General features: G+C 40.1%; 1 protein-coding gene across 3 annotated transcripts in view; it reads left to right on the top strand.

The window, feature by feature from the left end:
- The window catches only part of reln (reelin), a 258,697-nt gene that overhangs the window by 7,718 nt on the left and 227,574 nt on the right, over positions 1 to 23,405 (top strand). For all 3 annotated transcript variants that reach the window (XM_033039883.1, XM_033039884.1, XM_033039885.1), the window contains one exon: positions 21,329 to 21,439. In XM_033039883.1, coding sequence (XP_032895774.1) covers positions 21,329 to 21,439 — 111 coding nt within the window. The remainder of the gene's footprint in view (positions 1 to 21,328; positions 21,440 to 23,405) is intronic.

Below are 23,405 nucleotides of genomic sequence, written 5' to 3'. Positions count from 1 at the left end.
ATGATTTAAACTTGGATGAATTAAATTCACAACCTCTAGTAATGTAGCTCCCAGGAATCTGTCAGTTACACCGAGTCATTTTTAGCCAATATTTTTACAGGCATCATAACAAATGTTGTAGATAATTTCCATCTCAAGGAATGACTTTTAAAATAACTGTAATTTGTGTGTAATGCAGTCAGCAATTCAAAAATATATGAAAAAATACTTTCTATATCTCCTACCTCTAAATTTACTGACAACGCCTTCAGCCATTTTTTCCCTTTATCTTGGAATTCTTCTAAACCTCTTCTAACTTAATTACTTTCTGCATATTTAGAAATACCGGTTCAAAACCAAATTCCTTCATCATGCTTTCAATTGATTTCACTAAATTATTCACAAATGTTGGATAGCATTTGTTCTTGGGCTGCTTTGCTACATTTTGGGTGATATGTAAATACTGTGCAATATTGGTGATGCAAAGCTTTGGATATGCTTGATTAGGTCAGACAATTATCAAATGAGAATTCATGAAAATACTTTGCAAGGCTATTTCCAGGTATATGAAATAACAATTGATTAACCAAGTTTTTCTTTTTGGGTAAGATGCAAGGGATATTTATTTTCTTCTCCTCACAATTTTAATTCAGAGGTATTTTGTATTGGTGGGATTACGATTACTTCAGGGAACAATCTTGGATATAACAAGATTGATGAGTTTAAACTTCAATCAATTTATAATTTCCAGCATTTGGCATTCCACTGGAATTTGCTACTTTACTTGAGGATAGAAGGATAACTAATGAACACGAGTACTAGTGAGAATTCCCAAAAGTTGCACCAGTAATAGGGGATGTAATCTGAATTAGGATTAAAATTGGATTCGCCAAATCAATATCCCATTGCAAAAATATTGCTTTCCTTAGTAAATTGGAGAGAGCAGCTCCAAAGAATTTTAAAACTGATTTTTAATGTTAATAATAACATTGTGTGCTCATGTCAGCATTTATTAATTTGTTCCTCCAAGCACAAATGAGAAAAGTATTTTACATACAGTTGAATACACTTTACTTTCAAAAGGCAACATTTTGTGCCATCAGTTTGATGCATGCCAGCAAATATGGATATCTAAAACTTGATCACTATTCACATTTTTCAAAACAATTCTTGGAGCCCAGTGGTAGAATTATGAAGTGGAACTATTTTCCATGAAGAACAGTTAACACGGATGTTGTTATTATTTTAGATTGCTTGAATTATTTAAATCATAGATATTTTTCTTGATTAACAGTTTGGTTCTTAAGAGCTTTGAAATGCTAAATCAGAACATTTAATATTTTAACACTGGCTAAATCAGGGCAGCGCTTAGCACCATGTCAAAGTTGGTCAGTAGATGTGTCTTTGGCTTGTTCTTTAAAAAGTTAATTTGAGATTTATAAGCTGTAGCACTAACAGTTGATTCAAAATGCATAACTGCTTTAGGTTTATAAATATATGCTCCTGATTCAACATTAATGAGCAATTACCATATACAAGTTTCAAAATGATATTCAATGAATAAATATCTCTTTACAAGCATCTGGTTAGCTCATATTTATTATTTTAATATATATTTCTATGCACAATATAAATGAATAAAACTGGATCCCTTAATTCTAAAAGAACAACATTTGTGATTTAAAGCAATATTATCTGCTTGGTAGACAGTCATGTGAAACAATTCGCTTCCAGCAGCAATAAGCTGTGTATACACAAAGATGTTTTCACTTTCACTCCATTGCACCTGTCAACTCATTTCTAGAGATGAAGTGCTTTTATTAGAAAAGGACAAGGCACATTAAATGATCCTATGTGAGAATCTATTTTTCAGTAAAAACAGCAAACTCCAAGAAGTAATTTCCCCGTCTAATGAGCTATCTTTGTGCAGGGAAGGCAACTTGATGAAAAGCAATTATTTTCAATGAATTACACAAAGATTTCGGAAGAAATATCCAACCTATGTCATGAGATATGAATAGCGTTTCGCATTAACATGTCAGGGTGAGCATCTGAGATCTTTCCCTTTCCATTGCTGAACTATGCTGAAAGTTTGACTACTTTTTTGGAACAAATCCCAACTCGTGTGACTATATTTTCAGTCAATTTCTGCAATACAAACACCAATTTAAATAAAAATTAATGCAGATATTACAAGCAATTATGTTTTGACCTTAGATTTGCAGCCTTTCGATTGCATTGCCTCTATTTTCTCAAAATGTATCACTCACTACTTCACTGCAATAAATTCCATCTGACACAAACTTGTCTTGGAACCCCTCTCTTCTTCCTATCATTGTTCATTCACCATTTATTTCAATTCCAAATCCTACATTAAAATGCTAATTTTAAATGTGTACTTTACACTCAATTTCTTCATTGAATTATATCATTAAATACCATGATATCATCCTCGTACCAATATGCTCCCTGTTTCCTATCTACAAGCCAGTTATGTATTAATATCTCAGTCACTTTTAAACTGTCTGAAGATCGAAAGCCACAAAAAAGATCACCACGATTTTGGCATCAGCCGTGTTGACCAGCTGCATCAGTTTTGATCAAATAACTAAAGCAGAGGGAAATTGAGTACACATGTAATAGAAATTATATAAAACATGTATTTGGAGCTTAGAAGATAGAACTTGTGCAAAATATTTTGAGCAGTACTGTGATGCAGAGCTACTCCTGTTCCTTGCAGCTCCTTGGGTGTTGTTTGTGCAGAGTTTTCACATTCTCCCTGTGTGCATGGTTTCTGCGGGGTGTGCCAGTTTGATCCCGAATCCCTACGAAATGATGGTAGGTTAATTGGTTGCAATAAATTATCATTTAATGTACATAAATAAAAGTAACCAAACACCATAGGATATAGGAGCAGAATTAGGCCATTCGGCCCACCGAGTCTGCTCTTTCATTTGATCATGGCTGATCTATTTTTCCCTCTCAGCCATATTCTCTTGCCTTTTCCCCATAATCTTTGACACCCTTACCAATCAAGAACCTATCAGTGTCTGCTTTAAGGAGAATTGATGGGCATGTAAGAGGAAATACATTTTCGGGCTTCTGGGAAATAAGAACAAAGGGAAAAGCATTGATAAGATTGCGCTGCTGGGAGCTGGCGTAGACTCGAGCTTTTGATGCACTCGAGGATTTGATGGACTGAATGGTCACCTTCTGTGTTGTAATTAGTGAGTAAATAAATCCATGGTTCTGGAACCACTGGGACAGAGGAAGTAAGAATGTCAATATTAAGGAAGTTTGGTTGATTTCCAATTTTGAGGATCAGAGAAAGGTTTTGTAGAATCATTGCACTAGAAATTGTATAAGGCGTGACCACTACTATAGTAAATGTGCATGGTCTGGAAGAAGAATTGACCTTTCGTGCCTTACATTCCAAAAATAATACTGCATGACTGATGGCAAATCTTCTCTTTAAACATAATATTGTCAGTTATTTCAAACCTACCACTTCATCATATTATCAAGATAATTCAGCAACTTCTTGCTCCAGCACTTTTCCATCTCCATCCTTTTTTAATAAAGACATTGTAAAGTTGAAACTTTTTATTGCTCATTTATGCCTAATTAAGTAATTTATCAAAAAGAAATTCACTCGGGTATATGTGGGTATATGGAACAAGCTGCCAAAGGAAGTAGTTGACGTACTATAACAGCATTTAAAACTTGCACTTAGACATGTACACGAATAGGAAAGGTTTAGAGGTATATATGAGCCAAACGGGGGTGAATGGGACTCGCTTGGATGGGGCATCTTGGTCGTCATGGGCATGTTGGGCCTCAGGGCCGTTTCCATGCTGTATGACTGTATTGCTTTGTTAACCTAGGTCCTGAGTGACCAATTTGATTTAATTTTTCTTAAAGGTTACAAAGTGCATTGATTATGGCAGTGCAGTTGAAGTAATCGACTTTGATTTCAATAAGCCTTTGACAAGGTCCCACATGGAATTCTGATCCAAAAGGTTAGAGCCTAGGGCAAGTTGGCAAATGGTTACAAAATTGTCTGCGTAATAGGTGGCAGAGGGTGATGGTAGGGATTGCTTTTATGATTCACTGTACGGAAACCTGTGACCAGTGGTATACTACAGGGATTGGTGATAAACCTCTTAAGCTTGTAAGGGGAAAAAAAATGATTTGAATATAAATGTAGACGGTATTAAGTTGCACATGACACGAAGATTGGCATTGTTGAGTAGGGTAGTCTTTGTCTACAGGATAGTTGGTAAAGGGGACAGAGCAATGGTAGATGAGATTTAATCATGACCTCGGTGTATGAGGTGATTTATTTTCAGAGGACCATTGATGCAAGGACACGTACAGTGAATGGTGAAGGCCCTAGGGAGCATTGAGGAAGAGAGGGATCTTAGTACACAAATCCAATTTTTTATTTAAAGGTGATAGCCAAGGCAGATACAGTGGTTGAGGAGACATATGGGATACTTGCCTGGGATATAGAATATCAGTGTGAAGACGTTATTGGCAACCTGATTTAAAACAATTAGTAGGCCACAATTGGAGTGCTGTGTGCAATGTTAGTTACTGTACTTTAGATTATATTGGTGATGGTGCAGAAGAGATTCACTCGGATGTTGTTTGGGGTTTCAGTCACAGGAGAGATTGAAAGCTTCGATTTCCTTGGAGCATGAGAGACGGGGGGTTAGTCCCTGTTTGTACGGAATATTATGGAGGGGCATTGATACAATCCATGTTCTCGAGGTATCTAAATCTAAATTTTATTAGTTATTTATGTTATGACATCGGATGGAAGCTGCATACCAAATCTCGTTGCTCTTATGTGCAATGACAATAAAATATATTATTATTATTATTATACAGTTGATAGTAAGAAATATTTCCCCATAGCAGACGTGTCAAAAACAAGAGGATGAAGGTTTGAGGTAAGACGCAAGAGGTTTAGAAGGGATCTGAAAGAGATTTTTATCACCTCGAGTTTGTAATCTGGAACACTCTACCAGAGGGAGTGGTGGAGGCAGAGACTCTTGTGTCTAAAATATCTAGAAAACGACTTAAAATCGACGAGCATTGGAGGTTACAGGATGGAAAATGGGATTAGTGTAAATTAGTCAGCATTGAAATGGTTGGCTGAAGGACCTGTTTCTATCCTGTATAACTCTTAACTTTCCATCACTGCTCTGATGGAAGCTTATTTTTGGTACCAATTACACTATTCTCGTTTGTCCTAAACAATAGATTGGTAACCCCTGGAGGAATATTAACTCTTTTATTTTGCAGTACTGACATGCACAGTGTCTGTCAACTCGATCAACTCGTTCATTTCTTTAACAATTTACAAACCTTGTCAGTTCACGTTAATGTTTTATTTGAAAATAAACCCAGAAGCCCCTCTGAACCTAACTGATGTCCCTTTTATTAGTTTTAAATATTCAGTGTCCTGTTGCTTTTCATCAACAACAATGACTGTAGATTTGCCAGATAAATGCATAGCTACTTCCAGGAGAGTGGAGTGATTCCAGTGTAAGCCTTTTGTAAATTGATGTCAAAACATACACAGGAAAGTTAGAAATGCTGCTGCAGCACCATGAACAAGTCAGCTCTACTGTTATACTCGAGTTTCGTTTGGGTGTCATTCACCCTTGAGTCTTTATCACAAAATTTCATTTATCCTCAACTAAATCTCTTTTTTTTTGTGGTAATTTTCATCTTATTCTCCCTCGTGTATAATTTTATATGTAATTTATTTTGTCACATGAGCAAAAGAACATAAATTAACTAATTTCTTAAGTGCTTATTTTACTCACCTTTTTGAACATCCTAAAAATATGTAAAGAAAACTAGGAGTGAAAAAAAAAAGTTTAAATGTTGGAAAAGCATTCGATTAGAATGATTGACAAAAACAGTCCACCGTCTAAACACTAGGCTCCGGCCCCATCCGACCATCGGGCTTTGATTACTGCAGTTTTTTTCTTGAAAAACTAGCTCAAAAAACCATGGTCTTCCCTAAAAGTTAAATTAGAACATCATAGGTAGAGAGCTTACTAACCATTTTAATGGCAATGCCTTTTTTAAGTATAGCAAAAAAATATATAAATATCGGAATAAATGAAGTCACTCACCCTTCATTCACCCCTCAGCTTTCATTCACCCTTGGATGAACCATTCACCAGTTTAAGAAGCACTGAATTTGACAAAAGCTCAATTCAGAAAATGTGGCTGAAAGGCAGTTAAAAGTAGCAAAAGATCTTCCTAGTTAGAAGTGGTCTAATTGGAGATTGCAGAGGAAAATATGATGGCAGGGAAAATACTGAGTAGATAAAACAGAGGCTAACACAAATTTGGGGCAATTAATGAAACTGCTGGAGAGACTCAGCGAATCAAGGAGCATCTTTAGAGGGAAATGCTTGGGGTCAGAACACTTCTTCAGAAATGGACAGACGATAGAAGTCTGAAGAAAGGTCCTGACCCAAGATGTCGCTTGTCCACTTCCCTCCACTGATGCTGCTTTAAGTTCTTTCAACATCTGCAGTCCCTTGTGTCTCCATTTGAGGCAATTAAGCTAAGTCACACTCAACTGCAAAGGAAAGCACATCAACAGGAAAGTGGTAATCGGGTGGCGCCATTGAGTGTGGCAGCCTCGCCAGCAGCTGTGTGTCCTTTCATCCTTTTTGTTATTTTTAGTGTGCCTAAAAGTATGTTTTTAAAGGTTTCCTAGTCTTTTTTATGGGGGCGGGGGATAGGGGGGAAACCGTTTCCCAGTCACTTCCTGGCCAATAGTCAATTTTCTTTGTCACATACCCGAAGGTGCAGTGAAATGAATTTGCCAGCAGCGGTACAATTAAAAAAGAACACACAATACACAATAAAATTTACATCCACCACAGCATTCTTCACTGTGGTGGAAGGCACAAAGTTCAGTCAATTCTCCTCCTTGTTCACCCATGGTCGGGACCATAAAACCCTCCGCAGTCGCCGCTATGGACAGCCAGATGTCTTGACTTGCTACAATCATGGAGCAGAACGATGCCTTACCAGGGATCGCCGTGTTGGAGCTCCGGAGTGTTGGGCCTGTTGACTTGAACACCGTAGAGCTGTGGTTTGCGGAGCTTCTAAACCGTGGGCGGCGCTGACTTTAACATTGCGGAATCCTGGGATCTTTTGCCAATGGTCGCCAGTGTTGAATCTCCGCGCAGCTCGGCCTGTGGACTTCGGGAGCCGTGGTCTCCGGTAAGAAGTGGCCGATTCAGAAACTCCAAGCCGCTGAATGTACTTCTTCTGTTCCGACGCCGGAGCTTCAATCATCCCGGCGAGAGGGCCTGAACATCGGGCAATCTAGTTCATAAGACTTTAATCAGAGAGTGGATGGAGATAGGTTTGTACAAGTGTTTGACTTGCTGGCAATTGTGACAATTGGTAGACAGCCTTTTTAAAAAATCTTTTGGTGAACAGTAAAGGACTCTCAGTGGATTCACTAATGGATCCAGTAGACAGCACAGACTGTGAAATGAGTAATTGTGATATTCTTATTAGATACTTCAGGTTTACGGTATGCCTGACAGATGAAAAATTAAGTAACTATAAAAATTTCATTTGAGACTTGCAACCAATTAACTATAGAGCTAGAGGCTTTTTTAACAAAAAGAATGTAGTTAGAGGAGGAGCACAGAGAATGGATGCCTTCTCAGGAGATGAAGAAGTTCATCTGGGAGCTAAGCTATGCAGCTGCTGAGTTGCCTAGTGATCATCTGTGAGCTTGCATTGGGGTAGCTGCGTGGAACAACAAGAACAACAAAGAGAAGTCTGGTCTTTTAAATCTGGCAAGGGGGTCCCATTACCAAAAATAATGCTAGCATTTTAAGGTCTCTGCAGCTGGAAGCTCAAGACGTTTGTAAGATAAGGAACTTCTGTCATATAGAAACTTAAAATCAGAGAAGGTTACAGCTCAGAAGTGTGTGCCGGAGCTTTTCTTCCATGAATCAAGAGGACAATGAAATTCTTACTTGCAGCAGCACAACAGAATATGTAAACATAGTACACTGTAAACAGTAGAATAAATGAGAAAAAAAAGTTCAGTGTGTGTGTATACACAGACACGCGCGCATATCTTGGCGCTGCGTCCCCCACCCCATCTCCCTCCACCTCATTTTCCTCATCCTCCTCCCCTCACTCCCATTCCCTGTCCCAGCACCTACCCAGAGTAGAGCAACACCAGGGCCTGGAACTTGGCCTGGTTCTCGTGCTCTGCCCGGCCCTGGCTGTAGGCGGCCGAAGCACACGTGGACCTGGACCTCGATGGAGTTGGGCTCGCGGTACAGGGGGCGGGGTGAGGTTGGCCGCGGCCAAGCCAGAGTTGCCCACAGAGCAGGAAGCGGAGGCTGTTTCCACCATTGTCCCGTTGATATAAACAGGATTGTGGGTCCCTATCCTACCCCTTCCAAAGTTCACAATCAGTTCCTTGGTTTTGCTGGTGTTGAGAGCCAGGTTGTTGTGCTGGCACCATTTGGTCAATTGGTCGATCTCAACCTTGTATCAACGTTGGGATTTTATTCTTGATATTCCACTGTATTCTTTTCCATAATTCAATAATCATCACAATCTCTTCCTTTGAGAGGCAAATATTATTTTGACTACTCTAATATGGCTCATTGCCCAGACTTAGACATGAATTGAGGGCTGAAACTTTTTTTTCAAAAGAGACAATCTTGGAATGAAAGGAAAGATTTTAGAGCTTTGCATTTTTCAAATGTACTATTTTTTTAAACCTTCAGTTTAACAGTGTTATTTTGGATTCTACATTTTTTTAAAATAAATATCTATTGAGAGAAACCAAAGGAAATACCAGGGCCTATGATGCAGACCCTACCTGGGTTGGTTAAACATATAGAAGAAAGATCACTTAAACCACCAAGCAGTTGTTAGGTGATTTGGATTGTAAATGCTTGCAACCTCTGGAAGAGGTGAAGACAAAGGTCATGAAACATAAGAAGACAGAACTGCTGGAGTAACTTGTATAAGACTTAATAAGCAATAAAGAGGTGGATTGCGAGTGTAGCAAGCATGCTTTCCTTTCACGTATGAAGAGAAAATATTATGATGGACCAAACTTAAAAGCTAGAAGAAAGAGAAGAATAATTGATCAGACTCCATTTATTCTTTCCCTTGCCCAGAAATGTGAATAAAATCAGTATGAAATTTGGGCTTTGTGAAGGCTGTAGATCTGTTAAATGCCTGTACCATTAGCAATTTTATTTGCACTTTATTTTTCTCATTAAAAATACCAAGTTTAACCCATTCTCCATTATTCCTATTTTGTTTATTTTAGTCCTATTCTGTGCGCGTGTGTTAGTTGTGACTAATTCATACGATGACTAAATGGAGCTATGTTTTTTCTTCAGTATTGGTGGAAAGGTGCAGAAATTTTAATATTTCTGAAAATACTTGTTGAATTGTAGCCTGAGCAATCTAGTTGCACTTTATATGTTTCAGAGCTTGTGCCAATTTCTAGTCACAAATGCAAAGTGCTCTGTGACTTACTCTGCAGGGCTGCAGTGGAGAATAAATACATACCAAGATATCTGTTGACCATTTCACAGAAACACAGAAAACTATTGAAGGAATTAACTTGTACTTTCTGTCACCAGTTTAATATTTCATGGAATTTCACTGTGCCTTGTCACATGTGACAATAAAGTATTCCATTCAATTCAATATTGAACTCCATGTTCATCTCCGTTCGTAATATTAAATAGTGTCACTGCAGAATATTTTTGTTATTTTAGGGTCTTTGATGGGCGTGAAGACCCTAAAATAACAAAAATATTCTGCAGTGACACTGTAAATGCTGCACCTTTTGGTGTTATGCATTCCTAAGAATTACAAAGCCAAAGTCGTAAATATACTTGAACCCCCAGGATGCGCTAGTTTTTTTAAAATTTAGAAAAAAAAAGTAAATGTCAGTGAAGGAAAATTATTTAAGGTTGTGGCAAGTTAACTACATGTGAAGAGAGAACATTGGAAAAATATGGCAAAATGATTTTACCAAATCAATAAGTAACGTTTTTCCTAATGCTGCTCCAACCTGTGCCATTTTGGTACTGAAGAAGGGTTTCGGCCCGAAACGTCGCCTATTTCCTTCGCTCCATAGATGCTGCTGCACCCGCTGAGTTCCTCCAGCAATTTTGTGAACCAAGATGACTGCTGGGCAGTATATTATTAGCTAGTTTCTCGAAATTGGAGTTCTATGATGTTAGAAAGTCTGCAAACAAAGATTTTTAGTTGCAGTAGAAGTAGACGCAGTTGTTCTTCCACGTGTCTCTCAATAGTAGCTTAGCCAGTATTCACTTTGATGAGCCTTTGAATAAAGCTTCCCATCAAGCCTGCATGGCCATTTAGCTCCTCAAACCTTTATTTACCATGATTGACACAGCTTCGTAGAGAAATCAGCAAATTTCCCACTCCCTCCAACTGGCAAGCTGGCTGCTTTTTTTCCTCATTTAGTGCCAGCATCCCACTGGTTATATTTAAATGTATCCTGCTTGTTTCTTGGGAAGGTAACATACAAGGTGACCTTTTATTTTGCTGAATTGTTGCTGTTTTCAGATGCTTGTCTTTCTGGAATGGCATAAGGATTTGCCTTAACAAACTTCGAAAGATGATTACCAATGAATCAAGAATAGCACCAGCAAAGGATTTTTTTGATTGGGAAAGAGGTCAAAAACACACAACAATGAAAAATGGGAGCAGAATGGAGATCTAAAATACAAGAAGTACAGTCATTGCACCACTTGATAGGAGAATGTCTCTATTAAGATCTCAGTCTGGAATTTAAATGTACCTATTTTCAGGAAGGTTTGCCGTTATCAAATTGATTAGACATGGATCATTTTTTATTTTTCTATTTTGTCTTTATTGATTTCTATATTGTCTGAATCATCAGCTCAGTTGTCAGCAAAAGTTTAATTCTGATTAAATTGGTAACTTTAATTCAGCAATTTAGGGGGTTAGAACAGTGTTGTGTATGCTGGTTTCCTTCTGCCTCATGCTGTTGAAAGCAATATACGTTCCTGTGAAATATTCTATATTTCAACCGAAGGCAAATGGTTAATGAAGAATAGCAAAGAGATTCGTAGGATTTAAAATCTTGTCGCTTACACTTCTGAAGTATCACTTTCTCACCCTGCCAGGAATATTAATAACACTTCACTTTATATTTGCACTACCCATGGTTGTTATTAAATGGCTTTAAGCAGTGACATCGGTGCTGTTTACAGATAAACTGAAAATATCTTATTTTTTGCCTAATAGCATAAAGCAAGTGATAGCAACTCAGCATCTCTCCTGATTCTCCAGTGAACTGGATCATGCCAATTTTGATTTACCGTTTGGAAAAGCAAAACATGGCAAAAGCTAATTGATCAGAGTAGTGTTGAAGTTTTACCATACTGTTCAGCCAGTCCAATCCTAATCCGTTCCTTTCCTGTACCTTTTAATTAGGCTGCTGAACTGTAATAGTTTCAGCTCTGTTTCAAGGATAATTTATAAAACACATTTCTGTATTTTGATTTAAGAACATAGATTAGAGCCCGTGTGGTGTCGGGCAGTTTGGCAGAATGGATCCTAAATTGGCTTCATAATAAGAGACATAGGTTATCCACCAAAGAGTTATCCACTTTGGCGTCAAAACAAGGGGGCAGATTATTATCTCAATGGGGTTAGGTAAAGGGGCGGTACAGCGAGACCTGGGTGTCCTTGTACATTGGTCACTGAAAGTTGGCGTGCAGGTACAGCAGGCAGTGAAGAAAGCTAATGGAATGTTGGCCTTCATAACAAGAGGATTTCAGTATAGGAGTAAAGAGGTTCTTCTGCAGTTGCATAGGGCTCTGGTGAGACCACATCTGGAGTATTGTGTACAGTTTTGGTCTCCTAATTAGTGCAGCTTAGGTTCACGAGATTGATCCCTGGGATGGCGGGACTGTCATATGAGGAAAGATTGAAAAGACTGGGCTTGTATTCACTGGAGTTTAGAAGGATGAGGGTGATCTTATAGAAACATATAAAATTATAAAAGGACTGCACAAGCTAGATGCAGGGAAAATGTTCCCAATGTTGGGCGAGTCCAGAACCAGGGGCCACAGTCTTAGAATAAAGGGGAGGTCATTTAAGACTGAGGTGAGAAAAAACGTTTTCACCCAGAGAGTTGTGAATTTATGGAATTCCCTGCCACAGAGGGCAGTGGAGGCCAAGTCACTGGATGGATTTAAGAGAGAGTTAGATAGAGCTCTAGGGGCTAGTGGAGTAAAGGGATATGGGGAGAAGGCAGGCACGGGTTATTGATAGGGGACGATCAGCCATGATCACAATGAATGGCGGTGCTGGCTCGAAGGGCCGAATGGCCTCCTCCTGCACCTATTTTCTATGTAGGGCAATGGCAGAGGGTTGCTTTGAAAATCTGTAACTAATGGTGTACTCCAAAGATTGCTGCTGGGCATGTTGATGCTATAATATACAATAATGACTTGGATATTGAATATAGAAGGTTGAGGGAAGACTTGATAAAAGTATATAAAATTATTTTCATAGTCGGGGTAGATAGTCAGAACCTTTCTCGCATGTTGGAAATGTCCAACACTGGAAGGCATAGCTATAAGATGAGAGGGGGAAAGTTTAATGGAGATGTGCGGGCAAATTTATTTTACACGGAGCGTAGTGCAGACCTGGAATGCATTGCTAGGGATGGTGGTGGAGGCAGATACAATAATGGCATTTAAGAAATTTTTAGTTAGCATCATGGAAGTACAGAGAATAGAATCATATCTGTTCTCTGGTTCTCTTGGGGTGAGCAACATACTCTGTTTCACAGCTCCCCATACTCTGCCATCAAAGCCAGCACATGTCCTGCAGCACCAGAGGAGCAAACGCCCTTGATCACTGCTATACCATCATCAGAGATGCCTATCACACCATCCCTTGCCGTCACCTTGGGAAATCCGACCACGTGGCTGCGCTCATTCTTGCAAACAGGCAGCGAATGAAGAGCACGCCCCCAATGGTGAGGACTGCGCAAAGCTGGGCAGGGGAGGCAGAGCAACCACTCCAGGATTGCCTGGAGCCGGTAGACTGGTCAATGTTCAAGGACTCGGTAACGGACCTGAATGAATACGGCAGAGTTGTTACAGACTTCATAAGGAAATGTGTGGAGAAGCATGTTCCCACGAAAACCATCTGAGTATACCCCAACCAGAAGCCTTGGATGAACCAGGTCTACAATCTTCTAAAGATCAGATCTCGAGCATTCATGTCCGGTGATGCAGATTCACACAAGAAGTCCAGATATGACCTTGATAAGGCCATTAAAAAGGCTAAAGGGAACTTGTTTTAAACTGGAGGTTGAGGTGGACATTCGGCAGCTGTGGCAGGGTTTTCTCGCCATCACTTACCGCAAGGTGAAACCAGGAGAAACCTCAAGTGACAGCAAAGCAACACTCCCAGATGAGCACAATGCGTTCTACGCAGGCTTTGATAGGGAGAACACTGATGTGCTTTCCCAGGCCTCCATAGCCCCAATGGTTTAACAATCTCAGTCACAGAGGCTGGCATCAGAAGATCATTCAGGAGGGTGAACCCTCGGAAAGAGTCTGGATATGAATGCATACTTGGTCGTGCTCCTAAAACCTGTACAGATCAACTGGCTGGAGTTTTTGCAGACATCTTCAACCTCTCCATACAGAGGTCTAAGGTGCTCACCTGCTTTAAGAAGTTATCAATAATACCGATGCCTAAGAAGAGTAAGATGACATGCCTCAATGACTACCAACCGGTGGCACTAAAGTACATGGTGATGAAGTGCTTTGAGAGGTTGATTATGGTCAACAAGAATCAGGACACACTACAATTTGCCTACCGCCACAACATGACAATGGGAGGATGCAATCTCGCTGGTTCTCCACTCTGCACTGGATCCCTTGTGCAATAAAAACACATACGTCAAGTTGTTGTTTATAGACTGCCGCTCAGCGTTCAACACCATCATCCCCTCCAAACTAGCTTCCAAGCTCATGGGATGTAGGTCTCTGCACATCTCTCTGCAACTGCATACTCAACTTTTTCATCAACAGACCACAATCAGTACGAATTGGCAGCAACACTTTCTCCTCAATAACCATCAGCACAGGAGTGCCTCAAGGCTGTGTGCTCAGCCCCATGCTCTATTCATTCTATGCCCATGACTGTGTGACCAAACACAGTTCCAACTCCATCTTCAAATTCGCTGACGACACCACCATTGGACGAATTACAGATGGCGACGAGTTAGAGTATAGGAGGAAGATTGATCGACTGACCAAATGGTGCCAGAACAACAACCTTGCTCTTAACATCAATAAAGCCAAGGAACTTATTGTTGACTTTGGTAGAAAAAAGCCAAGGATCCACAAACATGTCTTCATTGATGGGACAATGGTGGAGTCATAACCTTCAAATTCCTGGGCGTACTAGTCTTTGAAGATCTGTCCTGGAGCCAGAACATTGATGCAATCATTGAGAAAGCCCATCAACGCATCTACTTCCTTAGAAGACTGAGGAGATTTGGTATTTTAACGAATACTCTCTTGAACTTCTGCAGGTGCACAGTAGAGAGCATACTGACTGTTTGCATCACAGTCTCAGTCGGCAACTTCGAATGCCGAGGAGCAAAGAAGATTGCAAAAAGTGTTGAACACAGGTACTGACCTCCTCACCATTGAAGGGATTTACAGGAGTCTCTGCCACAAAAAGACAACAGGATCATCCGAGACCCATCAGGAAGAAGGTATAGGATCCTGAAAACTGTAATGTCCATGTTTATTATGGTGCTTACAGAGTGCTATGTTTGCATACCTGTTTTGCTGCTGCAAGTAAGAATTTCATAGTTTTTCGGTACATATGACAATAAAACACTCTTGGCTCTTGATATGGATCATGTACAAGCAGATGCGATCACTTTAACTTCATCTCTTCAGTACACATACAGTACCCTCCATAATGTTTATTTATTTGCCTCTACTCCACAATTTGAGATTTGTAATTAAAAAAAAATCACATGTGGTTAAAGTGCACATTGTCAGATTTGAATAAAGGCTAATTTTATACATTTTAGTTTTACCATGTAGAAATTACAGCAGTGTTAATACATAGTCCCCCCCATTTCAGGGCACCATAATGTTTGGGACACAGCAATGTCATGTAAATGAAAGTAGTCATGTTTAGTATTTTGTTGCATATCCTTTGCATTCAATGACTGCTTGACGTCTGCGATTCATGGACATCACCAGTTGCTGGGTGTCTTCTCTGGTGATGTTCTGCCAGGCCTGTATTGCAGCCATTTTTAGCTTATTTGGGGGCTAGTCCCCTTCAGTTTTTTCTACAGCATATTGAAGGCATGCTCAATTGGGTTTAGATCGGGTGATTGACTTGGCCACTCAAGAATTTACCATTTTTTAGCTTTGTAAAACTCCTTTGTCGCTTTAGCAGTATGTTTGGGATCATTGTCTTGCTGTAGAATGAACCACCGGCCAATGAGTTTTGAGGCATTTGTTTGAACTTGAGCAGATAGGATGTGTCTATACACTTTATGTATACAGAATTCATAATGCTGCTACCATCAGCAGTTGTATCATCAATGAAGTACCTTCAGCAGCCATACATGCACAGGCCATAACATCCCCACCACTGTGTTTCACAGATGAGGTGGTATGCTTTGGATCTTGGGCAGTTCTTTCTCTCCTCCATACTTTGCTCTTGCCATCACTTTGATATATAAGTTAATCGTCTCATCTGTTCCCAAGACCTTTTTCCAGAACTGTGGTTGCTCTTTTAAGTACTTCTTGGCAAACTGTAACCCGGCCATCCTAGTTTTGCGGCTAACTAGTGGTTTGCATCTTGCAGTGTAGCCTCTGTATTTCTGTTCATGAAGTCTTCTGCGGACAGTGGTCATTGACAAATCCACACCTGACTCCTGAAGAGTGTTTCTGATGTGTCGGGCAGGTGTTTGTTTTTTTTTTCTTTATTATAGAGAGAATTCTTCTGTCATCAGCTGTGGAGGTCTTCCTTGGCCTGCCAGTCCCTTCGCGATCAGTAAGCTCACCAATACACTCTTTCTTCTTAATGATGTTCCAAACAGTTAATTTTGGTCAGCCTACGGTTTGGCTGATGTTTCTAACAGTTTTATTCTTGTTTCTCAGTCTCATAATGGCTTCTTTGACTATCATTGGCACAACTTTGGTCCTCATGTTGATAAACATAAACAACAATAAAAGTTTCCAAAGGTGCTGGATAGACTGGAGGAAAGACCAGGTGCTGAGAGCTCTCTTATACCTGCATTAAGGAAGCAACTAAATGCACCTGAGCAATTACAAAAGCCGAAATGGGGGGACTATGTATAAACACAGCTGTAATGTCTACACGGTGAAACCAAAATGTATAAAAATTACCCTTGAATAAAATCTGACAATGTGCACTTTAATCACATGTGATTTTTTCTTTTTCTTTTACAAATCTCAAATTATGGAGTACAGAAGCAAATAAATAAATGATGGGTCTTTGTCCCAAACATTATGGAGGACATTGTATTGTGGCTGGAAGTGCCCGTTCCTCTGCTGTACTGTTCTATGCTCCATGTAGGAGATATGGTTATTAAATATACAGATGATATAAAATTGTGGTTTTGCAAATGGTACGAGGAGTTATCTTAGTTTACAGTTTGTAAAAGATGTGCCGGAAAGGTGGGCGGAGCATTGACAGATGGAATTTAACCTGACACTTCTGAAGTGATTCATTTTAGGTGGGTAGAAAGGGCAGGCCATACACAATAAATGTAAGCCCCAAGGGAGTGTTGAGGAATGGAAGGACCTTGGGGTACGTCCATAAATCCCTAAAAGGACAACATTGGTAGGCCTTCATTGCCTGTGACACACAATACAAGCTGGGAAATTATCGTATAACCTTTATGAAAGCATCCTCTCCCTTGGATGCCGCTCTGATCCCTTTAACTGGCTGACAAGCCAGGAGAGGCCAATCATTGGTAACAGCTGGGTCAAATTAACTGATATTGGGTGGCCACTTGAACCATGTCAGCCAATTCCCATTAAAACCACCTCTCAAACCCAGGCATTCCAACCAGAGGGGAGGAGATGAGAGAAGTGCAGGAGAGAAAGAGGAAAGAATAAAATAGAGCAAGAAGAATACGAGGAAGGGGGACAATGTGGAGCGCCTCCCTGCTAGCTGTGTTTCCCCGTCGCAGGTTTGAGGAAGACTGAACTACTCAGACAAGCCCAAGACCACCAGCGTCGCTGTGTAGTCAAGACTGGTTCACCAGGAAAGAAGCACGAGACAACCAGCGCCTCTACCTGAGGCTGGGGCAACCCTGAGATGCCAGAATATCTTCCTTTCCACTGACAGCACACACACAGAGGCAATGACTGGCTGCCAGGATAAATCAGAAACCACCAGTGCCGCATCCTCAAGACTAAATCTTCAGCACCTCCACTCGAGGCCAGGGTGAACTGCAGGAAGAAGCCCAAGATCACCACGCTCCCTCCTTCGAAGACCAGGACTAGACTGCTGGGACAAGCCCAAGATCACCAGCGTCATCATACATGTGCTCTGACGGTGAGGAACAGCACCCCCGGGCGCTCCTGGACTTTCTTACCACTATAAATAAAATATATCACGTGAGTTCCCCCTACTGCTAGTTTTGGTGTAGTCGCTGCCAAATCTGACATCACCTCCTGACACCACACTTTATAAAGCATAAGTTTGGCTGCTACACAATAGGAAGAATTTGGCAGAGATGCTTGAGCAAGACACTCTCAACATTTAAGAAACATCTAGATAAATATTTGAATTGCTATGACAAATGGGATTACTATGGCTGGGTCCAACCGGAACTGTGCAAGTGCTGGGCTGAAAGGACTGTTTTTGTCCCTACTTGTGTCAATAAGTGTCTACAAGCTTTTCATTATTTTGCAATTGGGCTTGTGTTGCCATAAGCTATTTCTCTTAACCCTTAGAAATTCAACGTATTCCATAACCTTCACATCTTCAGTGGAAAAATGGGACCTAATTTCTCATATTAATTTTTATATTCCATTTCCTTGTGCCCACTAATACTCAAGTATATCCACTATAATAATTACAGCCAAAGGTGTAGATACATAAGGGAACATGTACCATCAACTTCTGATCGCTTCCTTGACCACTTCAGGGCAGTTAATGTCAATTGCATCGGTCAGTTTGCCGTCGACATAAAGGCCAGATTAAGGATGTCAATTGTTTCTCTGACCATTTTTGGTATTGGTAAAATGATCTAATAGAATGTCAATAGTGTATGTTCCCTTGATCATTTCTACAATCCATCCTGTAAAAGCATTTTGACAAAGCTCCAAGCACAAAGTCCATGCAGACATTTAATTTGGCAATATTTTTTGTTCAATGTAGTACACCTGATCTGAGCTTCATTGTGAAATTTCTCATTGGGAAATTGACTTGTTTTATTCACCCATTTGGTGTCCAGCCATCTCTTGAAGCAAGTTTCGACATTTGTTCCTGACAACCATTAATCATCAAAATCATACTTTATTGGCCAAGTATGTTTTGCAACATACGAGGAATTTAATTTGCCATACAGTCATACTAATAAAAAGCAACAGAACACACAAAATACATTTTAACATAAACATCCACCACAGTGACTCCTCCACATTCCTCACTGTGATGGAAGGCAAAAAAAGTTCAATCTCTTCCCTTCATTATTCTCCCGCGGTCGGGGGTCTCGAGCCTTCCGTTGATGGGATAATCTTACTCCCATAGCTGGCAGCGGGCCTCCTCGTTCGGGCGATCAAGCTCCTGCATCGGAGGTTATCAGCTCCCTGCACCGGGTGATCGGGCGCCGTGTGATCGGACCCCGGGTCGGGGCTTATCGAGCGTCGTGCGGTTTTGGAGCTCCCGACTCGGTCTCTCCCGAGGCTGCAAGGGATCGAGGCGTCGATCCCAGGCAAGGAATCTGCTCCGATGGTAAGCCCGCGGTGTGGCTCAAAGTCAGTCCCGAGCAAGGCCTACAGCTCCACGATGTTTGGCCGCAGAGCGACCGGAGATACGACCCGGAAAACAATCGTATCTCCGGCAAGGTAAGAGGAAAAAAAGGGGGGTGAATTATAAACAAATTCAAACATGGGGATGAGATATTTCATGGGACGAGATGGGGGCTGTTGTGGATGAGCTGACGTGTTGAGTGTAAAGTTCAGTTATGCTTGAGCTAATTGGCTCCATGCCTTTGTATTGTTTGCATCTTATAAAAAAAACTTCAAACGTTTCACTTTTCAAGGCCTTTGATTTATTTGGTTTCCAACTTTAGTTTGATGTGTATTTGTTTGCCCAATTATTTGTTGTGCTACTTTAAAATCTGTTTTGTAAAGATGCATCTTCCAGGATGATTTTAGGAAGGAATGCTAATGCAGAGTTAAAAATTGGATGAAGGGATGAACATGTATGCAATGCTGAAGTCCAAGCATGTATGTTTGGGAAAAGGAGAGATCGTTTTGGAAAAGGATAAAGTCAAAGGGAGGGATGATTCCTTTCTATAGAAAATTAATAAATTGCAGAAATCCAATCTGCCTAATTTGATCCCTGATGAACTCCATTGTGCAATCATTGCATTGCATTGTCGACCACATTTAGCATAATGATCACTGATCTCCACAGCCCCAGGAAACTGCTGCTTTCTGTTTGATCATATGCTCAAAAATTGTAATACAACTATTACAATTAGTAACAGTCTGAAACAAATACAGTATACGCCTCACCAGTATCCACCTATCACCTGCCAGACTCTGTCCTGTCTCCACTTATCTTCCCGCTTTCTTCCGTCCCGATCGCCACAATCAGTCTGAAGAAGGCTCCCAACTCACCTATCCATGTTCTCCGGATGTGCTGCCTGACCCGCTGAGTTACTCCAGTACTTTGTCTTATTTTACAATGAACTCAATAAACGGTCAACAATGCACTAGTTAATGTGGAAAGAAAATCATTGGCATTTCAGATACGTATCCTTTGAATAAAAATATAGCAATAAGGTCAGCAGACTCCAGCAGTGTGGCCTGAGTGATGCGTGGTCCTCCCAATGTTGCTCCAAAGAAGCCAAGTTTCTGAAATCCTCATAAATGTCTTTGACAGGTGACAAGGCCTCCAACTCCAGTTTTGCTGTTTGTTAAAACAGTGTGGGGGGAAATATCAGAAACATGCTATTAAAAACAAAATACTTATTAAGAACGAAATTACTTTTAAAAATGTTTTTTTTTTAAATAAGAAGGTAGACAAAAATGCTGGAGAAACTCAGCAGGTGAGGCAGCATCTATGGAGCGAAGGAATAGGTGACGTTTCGGTTCGAGACCCTTCTTTTGCATCTGCAGTTCTTAAGCATTTAACAAAATTAGCTATGTTATAAAAATTGAAAGCTTTAAGCCAAACCATGTTTTTTTTAATATAAAGTGTACTTGCTTTCTCTTTCACTTCTCTGCAGACCTACATTTGCCATTGCAATCTTGGGTTCTTTTGTCCTGCACCAGATTTCACTAAATTACGATCAGAGATTAAGTCCTGGGGAATCTCTGCAAGATTTATAATGGCCACTTGGGGAATGTGGCCAGAAAAGGTGCTCTTTAACAGATATGATGTCTACTGCCTTTGGCCTCCCAAATGGTGCATTAAGGGCTACACAGTGGTGCAGAGGTAGAGTTGCTGCAATACAGCATCAGAGATCTGGATTTAATCCTGACTATGGGTGCTGTCTGTACAGAGTTTGCACGTTTTTCCTGTGACCACATGGGTTTTTTCCAGGTGCTCTGGTTTCCTCCCACATTCCAGAAATGTGCAGGTTTGTAGACCAATTGGCTTCCGTATATTGTCCCCAGTGAATAGGATAGAACTGGTGTACGAGTGATCGTGGGTTGGCGCCTACTCGGTGGGCCGACGGGCCTATTTCTACGTTGCACTTCGAAACTAAGTACCATAATTTCTGACTCGCCATCAGAATCTGATCCTCTGCTGTTAATCTGGTAAACAGTATTTCCATACACACAAGTAAATCCGAAGTAATGCTGCAAGCTGTTATAATTGTGTTTAGTCATTTTGTGCAGTTGAAAATGCTGCTAACTTTCAATGCCCGTGCCTTATTCGACATGGACACATGCATATTCCCAAAAGTGCCTGAGTATTTTGTGCTGTATTTGCAGTTTGGTCTCCCAATCCCTCATTGTTCATATGTGATTTCCTGTATGTTTTTCAGTGACTATTTCCACAAGCACATACTTTGATGGCTTACTCGTGACTGGTCTCTACACATCAACAAGCATGAGCGCTCCACAGAGGGTCAATGGTCCTAGTTCAATTGGTCTTGGTAAGTCTTATAGCCCCTAGAACTTTAACACTTTTTTTTGACAAATGCTGGAGTTTAATTAAAATGTGCATAAATGGTTGAGTGTGTTAAAATAAAACTACAACCTATTGAAAGTAGTGTGCGTGCTATAGATGTAGTTGCAATCCAACATCAATTATCCTTAACCAGTACAATAGTGCCCATAGAGTGAGAGAGTACTTGTTCATTTTTTTGCATGAAGGGGCACTTAAGCTTAAATAAAGAACAAGCAACTGTATATTTTGGCCTTGACAAAGTTGGCCCAGTGTCAGTAGTTTGTATGTTCAACTTCGTTAAAAATCGGTAATGCAGAAATCTAGCCTGTGAATCATTTACAGATCTGAGTGACCGCTCCATTGTCAGAGGTGTGATCCAATGGATGAGAAATGAAACTGAGGTCCTGTATACCTGTTTTTTTTTCTTCCATATTTCAGTTTACCATACAGCATAAAAGGCTAATCACCCATTGAGTCTGTGATAGCTCACATGGCAATTGTATTCCCATACTAATTTTCCTTTTAACCAATTCTTGTCAGATTTCCTTCAGTTACCTCAATATCCTACCACATACCTATGATGCACTGGTCGCAATTTAGAGTGCCCAATTAACTCCTACCTTTGGGGATTTGCAAGAAACTGAAAAACACAGGAAGAGCATAAACTCTACACAGATGCTCCTTCAGAAAAAAACACAAAATAATCACATATCGATATTTCAGTGGGGGAAATTTACATTATTACAACTAACCTGGCCATTCTTTCAATTGATATCACCAAAATAAAACATAGAAAATAGATGGAGGAGTAGGCAATTCGGCCCTTCGAGCCAGCACCGCCATTCAATACGATCATGGCTGATCATCCAAAATCAGTACCCCGTTCCTGCTTTATCCCCATATGCCTTGATTCCATTAGCCCTGAGCTTATCTAGTCACTTTAATATCGTTGCTTTAAACATTTTATTGAACTTTCTGTAATTCAACTGAGATTACATTTCAAAAGTATTTCATTGCTGCATCATGCTTTGGGATGTCTTTCTCCCAACTCCCCCAATCGCACTACACTTTGATATTATGGGACAGTCACAAATGCAGGCATTGACCCATTAAACATTTGCATTCTTTAATTTGTCAAAGAACACGAAGTTGCTCTGATATTCTTTATTCGAGTCACCTTTTAATATTAAGGAGTATGGAATATTTGATGCCAGATTCCTTGAGCTCTGTAAGCAAGTCATACCTTCAGAGGAAGTAAAATAAAGCAAGAATGTCATAGTCTTTTCAACATTGCCCAGTAACTCCATAGCCATTATTTAAGACTGTTGATTTGAAGGTAAAACAAATCTTCTGCTAGGTCACAGACATCTTCATTTGACATTGTCACCAGACTCTGGTGTCTGTATGTAAAGGAAAAGACATCATTCTGACTCCAGGTATCTATTGGCCGGAGACAATGGCTGTTTGTTGAGCGATTCATAATCTGCATTTTCTTGCAGATTGAGAAAGAATAACATGGATCTGAGATGCATTCATTTGATATTTATAGTTCCAAGCATAAATCTTACATATTTTCATATTTGCTTCATAAATATAAATTATGTAAATGGATTTTAAATTAACCATGCCTGTGGCAGAAGTACAATCATCAAGTGCGGAACCTCAGCTCACATGGAGCTATTGATCTTTAAAATGGTACAGTGAAGATGGAAAATTGTCTAATGATGATGGGGGGAAGGGGTTGGATTGGCGAGTGAATCTTTCTGTGGCGTGGCTCTTTTTTTCTTGAAAAGGGTACATGACAAGGGGAGTCTGCAGAACGTATGATGGGGAGAATAATTTGTTTTTAAATTTATAAAAAGAAACCTGTTGTAAAGATTAATGCTCAAATCAGTAATGGTAGAATAGAATATTAATTAATTTTGTTTAAAAATATAAAGATTACAACCATC

The sequence above is a fragment of the Amblyraja radiata genome, chromosome 21 (genome assembly GCF_010909765.2).
Source record: "Amblyraja radiata isolate CabotCenter1 chromosome 21, sAmbRad1.1.pri, whole genome shotgun sequence".
In the NCBI taxonomy this organism is placed as follows: Eukaryota; Metazoa; Chordata; class Chondrichthyes; order Rajiformes; family Rajidae; genus Amblyraja; species Amblyraja radiata.
Note: the sequence above shows the minus strand (reverse complement) of the source record. Positions and strands in the feature narration are given on the sequence as shown.